The sequence below is a fragment of the Athene noctua genome, chromosome Z (genome assembly GCF_965140245.1).
Source record: "Athene noctua chromosome Z, bAthNoc1.hap1.1, whole genome shotgun sequence".
NCBI lineage: Eukaryota > Metazoa > Chordata > Aves > Strigiformes > Strigidae > Athene > Athene noctua.
Window position 1 is genome coordinate 16443858 of NC_134077.1, and position 18777 is coordinate 16462634.

At 37.8% G+C, this 18777-nt stretch overlaps 1 protein-coding gene across 2 annotated transcripts in view; it reads right to left on the reverse strand.

Moving 5' to 3' along the window:
- Positions 1–2690: 2690 nt before the first annotated feature.
- Positions 2691–18777, reverse strand: part of OXCT1 (3-oxoacid CoA-transferase 1) — a 100431-nt gene continuing 84344 nt past the window's right edge. For both annotated transcript variants that reach the window (XM_074933080.1, XM_074933079.1), the window contains exons 15-17: positions 15710–15790; positions 13659–13760; positions 2691–6515 (exon numbers count right to left, since the gene is read on the reverse strand). In XM_074933080.1, coding sequence (XP_074789181.1) covers positions 6480–6515; positions 13659–13760; positions 15710–15790 — 219 coding nt within the window. In that variant the 3' untranslated portion in view covers positions 2691–6479. The remainder of the gene's footprint in view (positions 6516–13658; positions 13761–15709; positions 15791–18777) is intronic.

Sequence of the window (18777 nt, forward strand, 5' to 3'; positions counted from 1 at the left end):
AGCACAACTTTGCAGGATATGCCACCAGACCCAATTTACGGTCTTTATGCACTCACTGCCTAAACAGATGAGATTGAATTAGTCCTGGAATGAATGTATACTTTCTGTAGGTGGTACCAATGTGTTTTTTCTTTGGCTTGCCTTTCTTTTTTTGGGGTAATGTCTAAATTTGCTTTTCACATTGCTTTTGCTCAGATTATGAAAACTGATTTTCCTCCTGGCTGCAGTTTTTGTTTTTCCTGTAACATGTTTTCCCTGCATTTACAAAAGTTTTTAATTCCCTTTTAATTTAATTAAAAAGATTTTCTACCTATGTGTTACATACTTTCCAGCTAAAAAGGTTTTCTACCTATGTGTTACATACTTTCCAGCTGACAGAACCAAAGAGAATATTCAGAAACTTATCCAAAAATTAAAAGAAATTGACATAGGCACCTACAACAGAATGTTATTTAGACAATCCAATTTTAAAAGGGAAAATCCCACTTTGTACCCCACTGAGGTGCCAGAGCACCATACTGCCTGATCTGCCAGTTCTCTAGGTGCCTACGTTTTTGTTGGTCAGTAGCACTTAGGGATATGGTGTAGTTGAGAACTGTCAGTGCTAGGTTAACGGTTAGACAAGATGATCCTCAAGATCCTTTCCAACCTAGTTGATTCTGTGATTCTGTGCCCAGAAACACCTGGCTTAATGCAGGTAGCTGCCTACATGCAGGGGAGCCAGCAAGGAGGGGAAGCAAGTTGCTTACATAGTTTAAAGTCTGTGTTAAAAAAGCACCATTCTTCAAAGGATAATTCAGACCTTGCAGCTGCTGGGTGAATGACTTACATGGTATCTGACCGTCTCCTGCTCCTTCTTGACTTCTTTATTCACAGCCTTGCAGGCCTTGCGATCCTTTCAGATTTCCCCCCAAAACAGCGGTCTCTCCCAGCTCACCCCACAGTGTGGTGGGTTAGGTGCTTTCCTGGAACACGGAAATGTGCTTTGAATCTTCCTGGACAGAGCCAGGGACTGAAACTTCACACTCTCCTTGCTGAGTTAATACAGGGAAAGAAGCATCGTTGCCACTGTTTGAAGGAGCTGCGGCTGTGCCACTTCTGTGTTGAAAACTGCACAAACCTACACACTTGGTGAGACCTTTCAGCAGTCAGGTGGATGGAGACCAGCTTGAGAATGTCAAACAGGCACAGGCCTGTGACAAACGAAGTGATCTGCAGTGCACTGAGGGCAGCACTTCTCACCCTGTGCAACAGCAGCAGCGTCAGTGCCCGAAAGCAGCAGCTGCAGTCTAAACATCTACCACAGCTTTCTCTGATTGCATGCTCAGGGAACAGCTTTAAGAGCATGAAAATAGAAATTCTTGATTTAGACTCTACTATGCCCACAAACAAGTAATGTCCTACTTGCTTTTGCAAGCCAGTACAATAATAAAATACAGTAAATAAAATCTACATACTGTGGGGCAGATGGAGAACCCATTGGCCTTGAAGGCAAGAATTTCTTCCAAGCTCTCACTTCTTCTAAATATGTACATAAAATATGTGAACCACGCACAACACAAACACAATAGCTACTTTTACCATTGCTGGAGCCTCAAAAATCTGATGTTTTGTAAATACAATCAGGAAAGGAATTTCTTTACAATCCCACTAAGTGTCCCTTGAAGTTCTTCCATTAAAACTGCCACACATCATGCGGTGTAGGTATATTTAAAGCTAAGACTGTGGCCTACAGTAGCAGACAGATAGGGACAGAAGAGCTCAGAATATTGCAGTGCATCAAAGAAACAATGGAATATTGTAACACAGGCAACAACAGAAGATACACAAGATATAACAAAACTGCTCAGATATGCCTGCAACCAACTCTCTCCTCTTGTCAGAGAAAAACTTTACCTTCTACCTTTGTATGAGTGGATTTTAGAGCTGCAAGACGGATGTATTATCTCAGTGGTTTTAGAACTTACCTTGTACTCCCCTTCACACGGGTGACAGACTGTTGGATTTTGACCGTGCATATGAATTACTGCAGAGTTTAATCTCAGAGCAAATCATCAAAGCTTTTTTCTGAGGCTAAACATTTTTCTTCACATTTATCAACCTGCTTTACAATGATACGGAAGATAAAATGATACTATGACATATTTACTCATAACCTTATGACATGTATGGAAGGATGACCCTACTACCCACAGACAAGCATTTTCATCACTTTGCAATCATCTACTTTATCATTCACCAGGTGGTTAATGGAATTTGTCTTCATGTGTCATCTAGTACTATTTTCAGAGTGCAGCCACACACTAACATCAATGATTAACATCTCAAATGCTATCATTTCTACAGCAGTTTTAATCAAAAGGTAAAAAAATCAGTTCTCTAAGGACTACATATGTAGTCCATTATTTGACTTGACTGAAAAACAAGTAATTATGAAAATGAATGTGATAATTATGTTTGAGATTGACCCAACAGAGACATCAGTGAGAAGAGAGAACATGGAGAATCCAGCTGTTAGCTGAGTTCTGTGCTTCATTATTTCTGTTTATCAAGTCCCTTCCACCTTCAGCCAAGACCTTGAGTTTTTCGCGTGTGCTGAGGTGTGACATGCTGGTGTGAATGTGAGCTAATCTTTTACTGCTCCTAATGGCAGAACAGAACACCATGAAAAATGGTAATAATAGATGAAATTTGAGATTTTTAATCTTAACTTTATTGTTTTGCAAATACATAGAAGGACTTTGACATTTAGTTTGCAGAGCTTACAGTACAACTACATTTTCTATAGTATTTCATTTTTTTGCTTTTTCAGGGACAAAAGTCAGTAAAATATAAAGTGAAATAAGTCCAATGTGATAATATTGAAGACTCATCATCTTATTCGGGAGAAAGAGTATCAACTGTCCTTGTCTTGTGAAGTGCTGTCAAACAGAGGATAATCTCAGCAATGTCCCAATAAACCTTCACACATACCATCAACCACCAAAGAGGAACGAGAAGCTCTCGTCCCTGTAATACCAACCATTGCAACTAGTGCTCAGAGTATACCTTACCTGTGAACAACGCTTGCGTCCACAGAGAGGGAAATACTTAGGAGTGCTTTAATTTCTAATCCTACTTTACTAATCAGTTTAAAAATTGGAGTCACACCTTGTTGCAAATAGCTTGTGTGGACATGTTATGTTTCATAACAATACCAATATTTTACCACAATACAGTCCTCATGATAAAAATATTCAAGTGTGACATATAGACATTTGCACCACTGTTGTATACGGAGAGAGCCTGTTCTCCTTTATTCCCCAGTTTTCAGCACCATATTGACTTTTGCTCTCTTGCATTAACACTGATACAAATAAGAGAAGACACAGAACTCAAATATCCAGCATGTATGACAGTCTTCAAGTACTCTTCCACACTCTTGATCAAGTGTGATCTCCAAGCTAAAGAGAAAAAATCACCTGTTGCACAGACCTTAGCTGGTTACTCCTCACAACATCTCTGTGAGGTAGCAAGAAAACAAGAAAAACATCCCCTTTTTCAGCAACAGGAGACAAGGCAGAGGGCACAGATGACATTTCTCAAAACAGTAAGTGGAGACCTGGAAAAGCTGAAACTCAGGAGTACTTGGCTTCTAATTCTTTGCTTCAGAAACCAAGGTGCTGAACTCCCAGACATTACCAGGTCATTAGTCTTTTTACAGCCATATGTTAATGACAACAATGGCTTCTGTGCGTACTCCAGCAAAGCATAGTTCTATGGCAGAAGCAGAATAAACCTGATGCTGCCCTCAGACACTTCTCTACTTTATATATGTCAACAAATGATCAATGTAATTAACTAATCAATCCTACAACTAATGTAGCATAAGTAATAGCAACAGATCAACATTTCATTTTAGATTTGTTTAAGACTTCCAGAGCTATTTATATATCTATTTTTTTTCCTCTGGATAAGTTAATAGTAACTCCCTTCACCTGTTTTACTTTTTATACTCCTCTCCTAAAACCAGCATCCATTCTGGGTACTCTCTATGGGAGCTTTGAGTGATGATGAACAAGACACCTTCAGGCATCACACCTATCCCCTCAGAGTAGCTTTTCACCCATCGTTGGCCCTGAAGGCAAAGATAGGCACTTTTTGCTGTGTACAGCACCACAAGGGTCAGAAATGTCACTGAAGTGCCTTTATGGACTGAGTAAGAGGTCTCTGGGCTGCTCTATCTGAAACCAAAACTGTTCCATTCTGTGCCAAAATAAGAGTCAACTTTTATCATGTAGAGACTTTTTAATCTGCAAAACCTCTGTGAGCAGAACTTCAGTCCACCTCCACAGCAATAGAAATGGCCAAACTTTAAAAAAGTAACTTGTCTGGAATGAGTGAATAACATAGGGAATACACCTAAACAGAGAAAACAGGCAAAAACTAAAGCCAGGTAAAAATGAACTTGTGCTAATCCTAGGTTAAGATACCACTTTGATCAATGTAGTCTCAAATCTTGCCTGCAAATTACTTGTCAACCAAATCACTTGTATATGTTTAATTACAAAATTAGCACTAGTTTTCGTACAACATGTTTCTTTCCCATGGGCTCAGCATCAGATCTTGCCTACACATCCAGGCTACAGAACGGCCTACCACCCATAAATTCAGGTCACACAAGTCAGTATTATGGGAGTACTTTTGTACCAGCATAAAGGTACTTACAAAGGCATTTTGTTTATTCCTTTGTGGGAAGAAAGATCACCTACACTGGTTTTGGCAAAAGATTTTAAAAATTGTTTAGAATAAGTGCAGCTAAACAAAATAATCTATAATCGAACCAGTTTTACTTCTATAAAACCCATACGCGGATCAAGACAAATTTTGTAACTGTCCCATGAAAGAGAAGCATTTCTTATTTTAGAGTGGAAAAATGCAGTACAAGGACTATTGCAGAAGATAAATACTGCAGGATTTTCCTATCTGGTTCCCTAGAAATGTGTTACATTCCTTCCACAGCACACACTGACTATGGTGAATACCTCATCCACCTATTATTAGAATGCCTTTCCATAACCATATTCCAACACTGTTTATCACATGTATGATAGGTACATATATATATATATTTATTTATGCACCTACATTTTTGCATGTTTTTCATCACTTAATCTGCTCTAGTCCTGATGTTAAACATGTCAGGAATAATTTCAACTGAAGTGTTTTATGTGTTCCTATTTATATGAATGACAGAAAACATTATACTTGGAGAGAACACTGTATTTTGGTAAATGTGGATTTCCAGTCAATTCATGCTCTGTATAATAAATATTGTGCTGATTTGGGATGTGAGATCCAATGTTGTCATATTAACTATCTGCAAAAATAACAGTCATTTTGTAATTAATAACAGGGAAAGGAAGATCTTTATCAAATAGCAGAACCAGTATGAGAGAACGACTTCATTTTGATTGTCTCATGGCATTCATTCTAGTTATGGTATCATGAGTTTGGGTTCCAAACGCTAATTTTTGCCGATGCCTTGATCAGTAAATGGTGCAAACTTACAGCTTTAACCCTAAACCAACTGTATTCTCTTCAGAAGGAATCTTCCAAGTGTCTGTAACATTCTCCCTGTTTCTCTATGTTAACACTGGAAGGACAGATCTCACTCCAGAAACAATCTTCACTTGCCTTTGAATATGGGCTGGGGAAAAGGATTGTATCTGGAGAGTAAAAGCAGTTCATGCAGGACAACTGTACAGATATCACCTGTCTGTACAGGGACAGAGACTTTCTAATCTTCCTCCTTCATACTAGCCCCATTCTAGTTTGTATGATTTAAACAGAAGGGGTCAGAGTTGGACTTTGGGAAGTGTAGGCTTCTTAATGCCAACGGAGAGCCCAGCATTCTGGGCTAAGGACACAGTTATTTCCACTGGTAAAAAGTTTTCTCACAGATTCATTAAAAGGTTTGAGAAAATGGAAGTCCGTATTTCTGATGTCTCTCTACAGCTGCATACATTTGCTATAGAGCACTCCAGAAACAAACCCCACACCTTTACAGGAGAATAGACATGGTAAGTGCTGTAGTTCCAGAGCAATGGAGTGGTTTGTAAGTTTAATGACATAAGGAAAAGCAGAGGCAATCATAAGTTTTGCATGGTCATTTTCTGAATCTCTGTAAAAGATGTATTTGGCAGACAGAATACAAGGCATTTTTTTGACAACGTTCATTAACATTTTAGTATAACATTATTCACTATTTAGGGAATAAATTCACCCTTCCATTAAAATTGGTAATGTTATGAAAGTAAAATGCAATTTAGGCTGATAGTCACAGTATGAATTTAACTATCTGGAAACTACTTACAAAGCCCTTTGAAAAAAAAAAAAAAAGAGAGCAGGAAAATTGCAAAACTGTCACTGATTCCTCTTCACTGAGCTTCATCTGGAAGCAAGCCTTCTGGCAAGTTAAGCCCAGTCTGTATTTCACTTTAAATCTGCCTCATAGGCATCAGTTTTGGCGAAACCTGGTAAAAAGGAGGGAAAAAACACAACAGCTGGCATACAGATATAGCAGTACAGCCCAACATTCACTTCCACCTCTATCAACTGTGCCACCGAAGACTAGAGACACTGTATTTATATAAGCTGATATGTTTGCAGTATTTCAGAGATAAACACTGCCACAACTAAATTTTGTGATACAAGAATACAGTGTATGTGTGGTGCTAGTACCCAGCCTCTAAACTTAATTTATTTTGAGTTTGATTATTTATTTAAGAATGCAAGCAGATTAAACTTGGACAGCTGAACCTGTACTTGCTACTGCTAATTGCATGGTCTTCTATGGGTCCCGATGCCAGCAGAAGGGATAGCTGAACTCAATCGAAGCAGCTCCTCAATTATACGCTGTACAAGATGGCACACAAATGTAACTCAAAAATAGAGCATGGCTTAGTTAATACACTGGCCCATAAATAGTCATAGCTTGTGTACAGTGGGGTTGTACTTTCCATGGAAGCAAGAGGAGAGATAGCTGCAGATCGACAACAGCTTCAGCCATCACCTTCTAATCCACTTGCATTCACACACCAATACACTGAATGATGTAGAGGCAACAAAACAGATTATATTCAACACATGATTTAATTGCCACTGCAGTACTGAAATAAGTATACCAAGGAATCTTAAACTGATGATTTCCCTTCTTTGCTCAATAGCCGAGTTCATTCTGCTTTTCCTCCCTACGCACCAGGAGATAGGATGCTGTCTGTCAATGCTGGAGCAGTCAACTGAATTTTGCAACACATACTGTACCTATAGTTGTCCTGGTTTCAGCTGGGATAGAGTGAATTTTTCTACTTAGTATCTAGAATGGTGATATACTTTGGATTCAGTATGGGATTTGGTATGAGAGATAACACACTGATGTTTTTGGTTGTTGCTAAGAGATCAAGGACTTTTCAACTTCCCATGTCGTGTTCGTGTGCAGGTACACAAGAAGCTGGGAGGGAGCAGAGCCAGAGCACTGGACCCAAATCAGCCAATGTAATATTCCATATCATGTAAGGTCATGCTCAGTATATAGAGGAGGGTCAGCTGGGAAGGACAGCGTTCTTCTTTTCAAGATTGTGGTTTCAGGATCTTAGCTTCTCCAGGACTGCTAGCTGGGAATGGGCTGGGCATCAGCTGGCAGGTTGTGAGCAACCACATTGTGCATTTGTACTTTCTATTACTGTTATTAGTCGTTTATTTTATTTCAATTCAATTATTAAACTGTTTTTATCTCAACCTATGAGTCTCCCTACCTCTACTTCTCCAATTCTCTTCCCCATCCCCCAGGTAGGGGAAGGTGAACAAGCGGCTGCTGGTATTTGGCTGCCAGACAGGTTTAAACCACAAAACCAGTATATGTATATATTTGTTTTGATGATTTGTTTGATGATTATATAATTCAACACTTCTAATTTTACCTTTTTTAATTTAAATTTGCCTTTTTCCATTCACATTCATTTTTGTGTGAGGACTTACTTATGTATTTTTTTGGGGGGTTTTAACTCCATATACTGATAAAAATCGATTAGTGATATTATATTATGAGACCAAAAATAAAACACAGTAAGCCTAAATAGGAAACTAGATGAGGAAAGAAGGTGTAAATGGGAACAATACAGAAAAGACTTTGAAGAGTAGCAATGGTTAACACTTGATTGAACCTTGACTACAGTTCTGCACAAGCACCCTGAGTATAAGCTCTCCACAGAAGATCCAAGCGTCTTCAAATATCTCCTGTTCCCAGTCCTACTTAAATAGGTGCCCCAGGATGAAGATCAAAAATAACTCATGTGATCTTACTTGTTCAGGATGAAAACAGTTCCACAAATAATCGGGCTCCTAGTTGATTAATGTGTCCCACTGAAACATCATATACTGCACTCCTGCCTCCTTATCCCATCTTTTTCACTTAACAGTACTGAACAAGCTAACTCATGGAAGAATGATATATAAGGGCCTTTCCAAGCATTAAAGCCTCTTTCTTTTAGAGGTACAGGGCTGTATTTCCTGTACTAGTTACATTTCTGTTATCCTTCCTCCAGCCACTATATATCATCATTTATAAGCTTATGAGAATAGCCACCAAGGAAAGCTTAGTTCATGAAGAATGTGTTTACTGTATGAAATGCTAATGAAATGTTTCCAGTGGATGGAAACTGTTCATTGATTTTTCAAAGTTGTGTATGAAGTAGGATAATAAATAGATGTAATAGTACAAGTGTAGAGGAGCTGAAGAAACTCCCTGAGTGCACCAGAATTCCTGGACTAGTTCCAGAAATGTTTCAACATTTCTGAGTCCAAGTGCCTATGTGCCTCACTTAATTTAGGCCTATTTCTGCCTTACGCAGGGATGGTTCCATTGAAGTAAAAGCAAAAACTGGAGGACGAAGATAGCACCATTAAAATACGTATTCTCCAAATAATGACAAAAGGCAATTACGGGAGGAGATTATTGTTTTTCTGCTGTTGTAGATTTTGGTGCCATCAAAACCTCCAGTGTTTTATATTTGAATGAGCATATTACTTTAAATGTAATTTCTGCACATCTGATGCTAACAGCTGTCATTTGTGTGTACCACTATCTGCCTCAGAAAGGGTCTGATCCCCATGAGTGCTGAAACGCCACAATGCCTGCTGAAGATAACAGAGGTGGCAAGAGTCCAGCACCACTCAGAACTGGACCAAAATAAAACTGTTTGCTCTAAATAAAATGTGATTAAATAAGCAGAAAAATGCTAACGTAACAAAGGAGATGGTTTGTGCTTGGAAAACAAGGAGCAATCAAGTCTGAAATGCAGAAAGCCCCCTGAGGCCACTGCTTTAAACCACACTAGAGTCAGTCAATCTGGTAATGCCCTGTGCTAAGAGTGCAGCATTCGGTAAGGGCTGAATGTGCTTAATGAAAACTATTTTACAGTACACAACCACAGAGTTGCTACTTTCTTACAGCACCTCCTGAACAATACATTAATAATATTATTTCATTTACAGGACGAATATCTTATCTTGGAAGTTTCAAAATACTCTGCTAACATTGAACAGGTAAGCATACCGAGAGGAGTTTGCCTGGACAGGACTGTATGCAATCTCTTAACTGGTAAGAGGACACATGGCCTCAGGGACTCCATGCAACTCAAGCTGGTTGACTCTCTCATTTCCAAACCTAAACCACCCTTTTCAGCTATACAAACAGCCCTATGCTTATTTCATTATGTTTCTTTATGGCAAGCAGTTCTTTCAAAGCCTGATTCCAAAAGATGTTGAGTCCTAATAACTTCTAATGACCTTATCAGGTGTGCAAAAGCAAGTTAAGTTCAAAAATGTAAAAACAGCCCCTTAAAAAAAATGATGACCAGTGTTAGTAAATTTGTTAAAATAACAGAAGTTGCTTATACATTATTAACGCCCAATTATCTGAAACTGCACATAAAAGCAAACCACAATTACATCAGCTTTTGTACAGAAATCTGTTCCTAATGTGGCTCTTCAGTGGGGGTGATTGACCAGGAAAACACAACACCCATTTAAAAATGGACTTAATCCTGTAACAACAACCTGCTTCCTCAAAGTAAAATGTACTTCCAGAAAATAAAACCATATCCTCTGTTATTTTGTACTCACTAGCTTGAACTTGGACAATTTCTTTTTAAACACACACTAGTCAATTGCTATTCAACTACCTAATGTTTTCTTAACATGCTTTTCTTAAAATCCATGTTATCTTTTAAGATAATTTTGTAAAACTGAGCTTTTACATTAAGGAAAAAAAAAAAGGAGGGGATGGAGACTTTTTACCCAGACAGACTTCTCCTGATTATTTTTATAATGAAATACATCTGCAAAAGTATGGTTCTCAATCTGTTCCGTCATGGTCTCATCAACAGCATAAACCAGTATTAGCCCAAACAGATTACCTGCCAAGGTGATCTATATGCTAGGTTACAGCAAAACTGATTTAAACATGGAAGATAAGCCAACACTTTGTCTTCACAACATAGTAAAATCAAGGGTGAATTGTTTATTTTTGATATGATGCTAGTCTATAATGAAGATTGTTGACTCTAAATCACGTTTTCCTTGGCATTTTGTTGTTGCAAATGTCCTTTAGGAGATGTTTCTCCAAATAAGCAGGCTGTGAAAATGGGTCTGTATAACCAAATGTGTCTCAAAGAAAGCCATACAGGCAATAAAGTTCTCTCCAAAAAGGAGCAGTCTGCATGAGGATAGTTATACATAAAGGTACAGACATCCCATAAAATCTCATTTGTAATGAACCTAGAGAGATGTTTGTTTTAGTTCAGATCATTCATTGCATCCACTGAAAAATGCTGCCAGAAAAGGGTCAGCTCCTCATTTTCCACCCATTAGTTCTGTTTCAAACTAGCAAAACATATAATCCAAAAAACCTGCTTTTACTGTAGCAATGCAGTATCACTAAAGTTCCTGTCACCGATATAAACAAGAACAAGATGTCTCATTCAGTGAACATAAATAATCACAAGCACACCTGTTAATCTTGCAAGGAAACCTGAGGCAGAGTCTTGAAATGTGGGGAAAAAAAGGGATCAAGGATGCTGCTTTCTGAACAAATGCCTATCACACACTCAAATCTCTATATTCTGAACTCCAAAACTAAGTAAAAAAGCTGCAGGTGTTCACTGTGTATGAAAATCAGGCCATCAAGGGTCCAATATGACACAACACTGACCCAGTCTTTCTGTCACAGATGTCAGTAGAAGTCTGGATAAGGATTTCAGTGAGAGGAGGACTGGGTCACTGTGGCCTGGAAACATTCTTTAGAGAAGGAAAAAAAAGAAGAGCTAGTACTCTTCCATGCCACAGATTTAATAAACAAATCATTGTGGTTCATGTCTTCCATCTGCAGCGCTATAAAGATTTCAGGCACTACCAATCAGTAGGTAGCACTGACCCCCACGCATACTTGGCAGAGGTACATGCTTTGCAAGCAAGCACAGCTTTGCAAGCATTTATTCAAGCCGCATTATTTCAAGGTAAGTATATGAAAGTGCATAAACCAAGCAGCATCCACATCTTTCATGTCCATGGGTCCTTTAGTGCAGCTTGTGATTTCATGACCATGGCAGCCATACAAAGCAGGCTGCACTGGAGTTTGCTTTCAGGAGAACTAGGAAATGGTGCCTGTTAAGTGTCCCTTCCTCATCCTAGTAGGACAGATCCTAGGAATCTAGACTGTGGATGGACTGTTGCAATATCTCTCATCAACTGCTCACTTCAGGCTATCCTGAAGATTTAAAATTTATACCATTCCTTTATGACATTTACAGGAAGGCACTAAGGGACAGCGAGTGGTGCTTTTACTTGGTCCTAATAGTCTTGCCCTATCATATCCACTGTGCTGCTGCAGAACTTAATCTTGTAGTCCATAATTTTAAGCTTATCATTTCTCTCTCTGAATTCTTTGGTCACTTCTGCTTTCACTGCCTTGAGCACAGACTGCTGGACTTCACTTTGAGTAATACAAGCTCAATTAAATGCATACATATTGGTCACCTGAATCAAAAAGAAACCAACTCTTCGCAAACAAGCAGGTTTGGAACATGTAAGGACTGGTGTCTTCTGACAACAAAAGTCTTTTCCTGTAGTTTCAGTCTATCTAAATGCTTACTAAACATGGCACCTTCAAACTAATCATGAAGTTAATCCTCAAATTAAATATGCAAGAACAAACTGAAGTGACTGACTGCAGTAGATACAAATGTACAAGGTCCTATTTATGTTTTAATTTTGGATGCTAGCTGTTTGACAGGCTGATCAGCCAAACAAAAAGAAGTCTTGACATTATCAAGTTTTTAAAAATTTAAAATTTTTTTCCTAAATCACAGTCATAAACTGAATGAATAATTTATTTTGCACACAGAACTGCTGAGTATGAAAGATTGCTTTGACTGTATATTAAAAAGTAATAATGGCTTCCATAAAATTTTACATGGGAAATTAATAATGGAGTAAAGTGATTTTGTGGCAGTTTCCTGCACTCTGCAGTTGCAGGTCACCCATCTTTAACTGAAAAATTTTTCTCAGATAAATGAAAGCATTTTCAGAAGTGAACAGCTCTTTGTTTAAAATACTCAAAACTCCACAAGAAAAACATACACTATCATATTTAGTTATCAGAAATGCTCTCTTATAGACACAAGAAATTAATGAAACTCCACAGGTTCATTGCTCATGAAGTTTTACTTAATGCCAATAGTATGCTCAAAGCCTTAATAACAAACTCTTTCACATACTAACTTCTCTGCAGTCTTTCAATTATGTGCCCTAGCCCTACCATCAAACTCTGCGAAGAGGAAGATAACTGCATTTCATTACCAAATACTCCCCAACTATTTTTACAGCACAATTTGTACACTGTCATACTCCATGTCCTCACCAAAGTCTTGCCCCAAAAGACTTCACAACACAGAAGAAAATATTTTGTAACGAGCACGTAGGAGAAGGCCATGAAGAAACTCTATGTTATCAACTACGTATATGGAATGAGTTACAATCTAGTGCACTACAGCTTTACACTAATAAGTTAGTTTTGTGTTATCATTAATGAGACTTAAGAATGAATGTGAAGGTCAAAAGGCAGTGGCTTCTGGATTAATGCAGAGCATAAGTTTCATTCGTACAAGACAAAGGGAGACAAAAAGCAAAGAAATCAACAGTAGAGCATTTGATTGGCACTAGTAACACAGAGTGGACACTACAATACAGCATGAAAACTTAGGAACAGAGAATTAGGCAAACTATCTTATACAGTGGGAAAAAAATATTTGTCTACCTCTCAGGTATGAATCAGCTCCTCTCTTCAAAACATTATAAAAGTTCCCTTTCCACACTGTCCTTTTACTCTTAGTCATTTCTCCATCTCTCCTGTTTCTCCCAGCTTCTAATGCTTCCAATATAACCACACTACATCAGCCCTAAATTATCTTATTTTCATTGTAAATTCCACAAGTAATCTACACAGCCTTCATCTATAAGGAGGAAACTTACTGCGTCTGCAAGTCTTCATGGGACAAGTATTTGTGAAAAATACTTGTTCTGACACCAGACTAAATATATTTGTTTGTAAAATGACTTACTGTGAAGTCACAGCCAGTGCTTTTCTTGATATCATCCACTGTCAGTCCTTCCCAGATTTCCACAAGGGTCAATCCCTTCTTCTTGTCCACATCAAACACAGCCTGGGAGGTTCAAATAACACATATTTTTTTATTATCACAGCAGAAAATGAGGGTGTAAGAAGTAATATTGTACAAAATGGTGTGCTGAAGTAGGTAGCATTATCTCAGTATCAAAAGGTGCCATTATCAATTGGTTTCACTCTTCACTTTTCTGACTGACAAAGATTTCTGCTACATTTATGTGTACCTGAAAGAATCTAAAATACAAGATGTGTTAATTTTTGGGGAAAAAAGTGCAGCTGTTCTTCACTGAATGAAATGAGGACCATGACTTGTGGTCCAGCCTGGTGTGAACTGGGAGGTCCAAAGGAAACGGCTGAGATGTTACTTGCTTAAGACAATGTTCACCATCACCAAGAGATCATGAAGGAAAACAGAAAAAGGCAATGTCTCCCTCATTCTTGTATTTCATTTTACGGCCAGTAGAAAATTGAGTGGTTGATCACCTTCACCAGATTATAAGCTTCCAACAGTCACACACACCCAGTGCAAATTTTAGTATTTTCAGAAGCTAGTGATGAAAGACAAGATTTCTTGTATTTTTAATAGAAAGCCTGTGAGGAAGTGTCTGAAGCACCAAAGGCTGTTCTCTCTGATGTCTTCATAAAATATGCTTTCCAATTTCAAGGCTCACAAGCACATCAAATAAAACCACCTGTAAAACAATGCACTTTAATGGTGCCTACTAGAGGGGGAGATACACAGGTCACATGATAGCTGACAGGTAAACCCTAAGGTCTATAGTAATTTTCCTTAAAAAAAAAAAAAAAAGTAGCAAAAGACCACTGAAACTTGAACTTGAAACGTGAAGTCTTAAGCTGATCGCAGAAGTGCACTAAGTTCAGCTGTCCTCTGGGCACATGAGACTGGTTTACGGGACTGAAAAGCCATAGCTCCTCTAAGTCTTAAAAGAGAAGCTGGCATAAGGAACATACATACTAGGAAGGCTAGTGTGGAATCAGCATTTGAAACACTGTCTAAGTACTGTTGTACATTTGTGTCATCTCCTAATAAAGCAATGAGATCTGACAAGTGGTGACTGTTAGTAGAAATTTGCTTGTTGTTTCTTTTCTGTCAGTTCTTGTTCACTTCCATTTTTTATACCTTACATTTGTATGTGATCATTTAGTAGAAGGCTGAAAAAACTTCCATGTTTCCATTTATTTTCGCTTATTTTGTGAAGAAAAAACCCCTTCAAATTACAATAGCAATATATCACCAAGAGAAAGCAAATTCTACATCAGCACCTTTGATGCATTCTACTTAGTATGATAGATGGCTCACACGGGGACTACTCTAAGCCCTTAAAAATGTAAACACTGACAATAAAAGAAGTATGATTACAGCAAAAACCTTAAGTCACTTATCCTTCGCTGAGAAGATCCACTAATGTACTTTGAGCACCAGCAGTATCAGGTACCCACAGAGAGTAAATTGCCTCACAAATGGAATCAAGTAAGGACAAAAGAACTAAATCCTTTCTACAGCTACTGGTTGTGTTTCTCCAAAAGAGTCTGCAGTATATGCCAAAGAAGAAGCCAACTGTCTGACATACACATGCTACACAGTTGTTGCTCTGCTGGAAAAAACAACGAGCTGTGATGACAGCTGTATTTGAAGATTTGCATCTCACACAGCAAATTTTCAGAAATACCTTGGGAAAAATAAGGAGATACACACTCTGCATACTTCTCATGCATGGCACCTTTGTTCTGAAGGTGTCTAAGAATATGGTCCAGTATGCTAAATGTCAACGGTGAAAGCTTTAAAAGGAAAAATATGAGCCCCCAGACCTCTGGAACTGACCTCCAAGGGAAGCTCTGACCTTCACTGGCAACAGGTACTGAATATAGTCTTCATTTTTATGAAGCTTTAGTACTTCTACGGGTTGTCCCTTCTTAGGGATAGAGGAGGAAAGTATTGTCAAGGATTCAAGAAAAGTACTTTACCTTCTCAGTAATGATGCGGTTTACACATTGTTTCCCAGTAAGTGGTAAATTGCACTTTTCCAAGATTTTATGGACGTTGCCCTGTGTTTAACAATACACAGACAAACATTAATTTTCAAAACCAACACAACTTACTCAGATTTCAAATACGTACATGAAAATCACAGATGTAGCCATTCACTACTATTGAAACATTCACTGTACTCAGAACGCTCTTTGAATTAACTTCTTTGGCAGATTACATCTCAGGCAATTTGGGACAGTTATTATTTAAATCCCACATATAGGGAGATGACTAATAAGAATCTCACTGTACCACTGAGTGGGCTCCTGAGTTTAGAAGTTCTGCATACTTCTGCTTAATAATCTGTCTTTCCTGCTGCAATGTGAGAATAAGAGATACATGGAACATCACTGATGACACATAAAGGACAAAAATTAGGGAAGGACATTGCAGGCATGACATTTCTCTGTCTTCTACTTTATCAAAAACAGTATGTGCAACATCAGCCATACACACAGGCATTTCAAAGCCCCAGGGCTCAAGTGCATAGTCATACTCTGAAAATAATAAATCCAGTTTCTTTACCCACATTGAATTCCCATTCCCTCCATCTCTCTAGGAAAGCCCAAAAGCAGACTAAGAGATGAGTGCAATATGCTCATCCTCAAGTGCTACACAGAAGTTACATTATCTCTGGTTTAGATAGGACAAATTAGCATGCAAATATAGTAGAAAAGAATGTATACACAGAAAATAGGATTTGCTTTAAGGCACTTCATTTTTCTGGGGCATCAAGCTGCTCTAAATCCTGGGAAAAATATTACCTAATGAGAAGACATAGCTTCTGACATGAAGCTGGACAGGTAAGGTTTGGGTGGTGAGGGTTTCTTTTTTCTTCTTTTTTTTCTTTCTTTTATTCCTTCAATTTTTTTAATACGAATTCACAAATAGCTTTAGATCCCGCTAAATGAATGTAGGCTGCAAGAGCTCTGAATGGGCATAAAAGAGATGGATAACTACATTTTTAGACAGTATTTGTAGGCGTTTTACAGAGGTAGCATTAAGTGAACATTTCTCCCATTATCACATGCTTTTGTTTTTTCTCTAATTATCAATTTTTAGTTATACATTTCAAAACTCTCAGAGTATTACATGTCTCATTTAACCACTTGAACACAATACTTTTAAAATTTACAATCATCAGTTTGCCTTAAGGCTTAATATAAACCCAGGAACCATCTCTCAGCCAGTTTGACTCCTGACTGATAACAAAAAGAGCAATACACGTGCTTTAGAATTTATCTTTTTCTGTGAAGAACTATTTCTTCATTCTAATTCTAATTATACTGGCAAGATCCACATCTGGTATCAAGGCAACTACTCTGATGAAACTCACTCACTCTTAATGAAAATAATGACTTGCGACAGTGTTACTTTCAGTTGATCTATTTGTATCGTGTCCACCTGGAGGACCTTCCCGCATAGTTTGCCCAAGAGCCAAGATTAATCTGTGCTGTTTGTAATATCTGCAGCAACATATCAGGTATACTTCTCAGCTGTATGAAATGAAGTGTCTCTTCTTGGTACCCAATTGAGATGAAAATACATAGACTTGCAGAGGTGACAGCTTGAATGGCTCCTGTGTCCCTAAGAACTGATACTTTCCAGCTTCTTAACACTTGGGCTGAAAAATTATTGTATTACCAGTTAGCATTACAGGCAACTTTTTGAAGACATCCATCAGGGCACTATCAGAACAAGAATCAAAATGGAACTGCATGAATTCTTACCATCTGAGTTTATACGGGATTTGTTCAGATAAACAAAAAGACTGTTGTGTAGATACATAAAACCTTAAGGTGTTTCAGACTGTTTTAAGTAAAAAAATCTGTTGTTGAGGAACAAAAATGTCCTTAATCTTCAACAACACTTTAAAATTAAAACTATTCACAATGATAGAAAGGACTTTTTAATTCAGTGCTCCATGTTTCAGTCACATCCAAATCAAATGCTTAAAACTAGTTTCCATTCTATTTTTCTGAATGGTGTAGACAACTCATTTCACAACACAGAACAATTACCAGCCATTACTTTAATATGTTTTGCAAAACATGTCAGTGATGGTATGGGGGTAAGAACTTGACTTTTATTTCTCTTAGGCATCATTTAGCAGATTAGGCACAGATGAACAGTAGCTATTTAGAGATTAAATAACAACCTTACATTCTTTTTTTTCTTTTTCATGTTTATAAACAAAAAAGTAATTTAGCAAAAAATACACTAAGAAATGCCATAATGAATACCATAAGAAATACCATAGACTTAAGGTCCATTTGCCAAGTGTTTCACAGCAGCTTAAGCATATGGAGCAAAAATTGAGCCATCCTTCCACAGGTGTGCCCTCCTTCTTCCTGACATGCTGTGATGTATAGATTTCCTGAGCTAGAGACTGCTTCTGGGCAATGCTATTTAATCGTCACTGATTAACTTAACCTCATAAAACAGTTTAGTCACTTTTATGTAGACTTAATTCTTTGAACTTCTGCATCATCCTGCCGATCATCCACAACTTCATTAGCTGGCTGTGAAAAATGGTTCTTGCCGTTTTAAACATTCTGGTTCTAAGTTCAGTTGGCTTCTCCTACTTCTTTTATAAGGCCGTGACCCACCATTCTGCATTCATCTTCTCCATGCCCTTATTATTTTGCATATTTCTATGTTACCCTTCCTCAACAGCATTTCTTAAGCTGAAGACTCTTCTACAAAACTCATTTCATGTTCTGTCATCTTCTTTCTGTACCTTTTGGTTTTCATTACATGTAAAAATTTAAGTAATTAAAAATGTAAATAATTCTGGGCACAGCATATTTAGTTTCATTTGTAATATACTTCATATCATAGTTTTAAAAGAGGATAATTCTTTGAGTATTTGAGAGTTAAGATGCTAGTTTCATCCTCATAATCAAGTGTAAATTATATTTTGCCTGTACAGCAAGGACTCAGCCTACTACATTTAAAAACTGCAACAAGTGCACTGAAAGGACAATGCACTTTTAAACTCTTA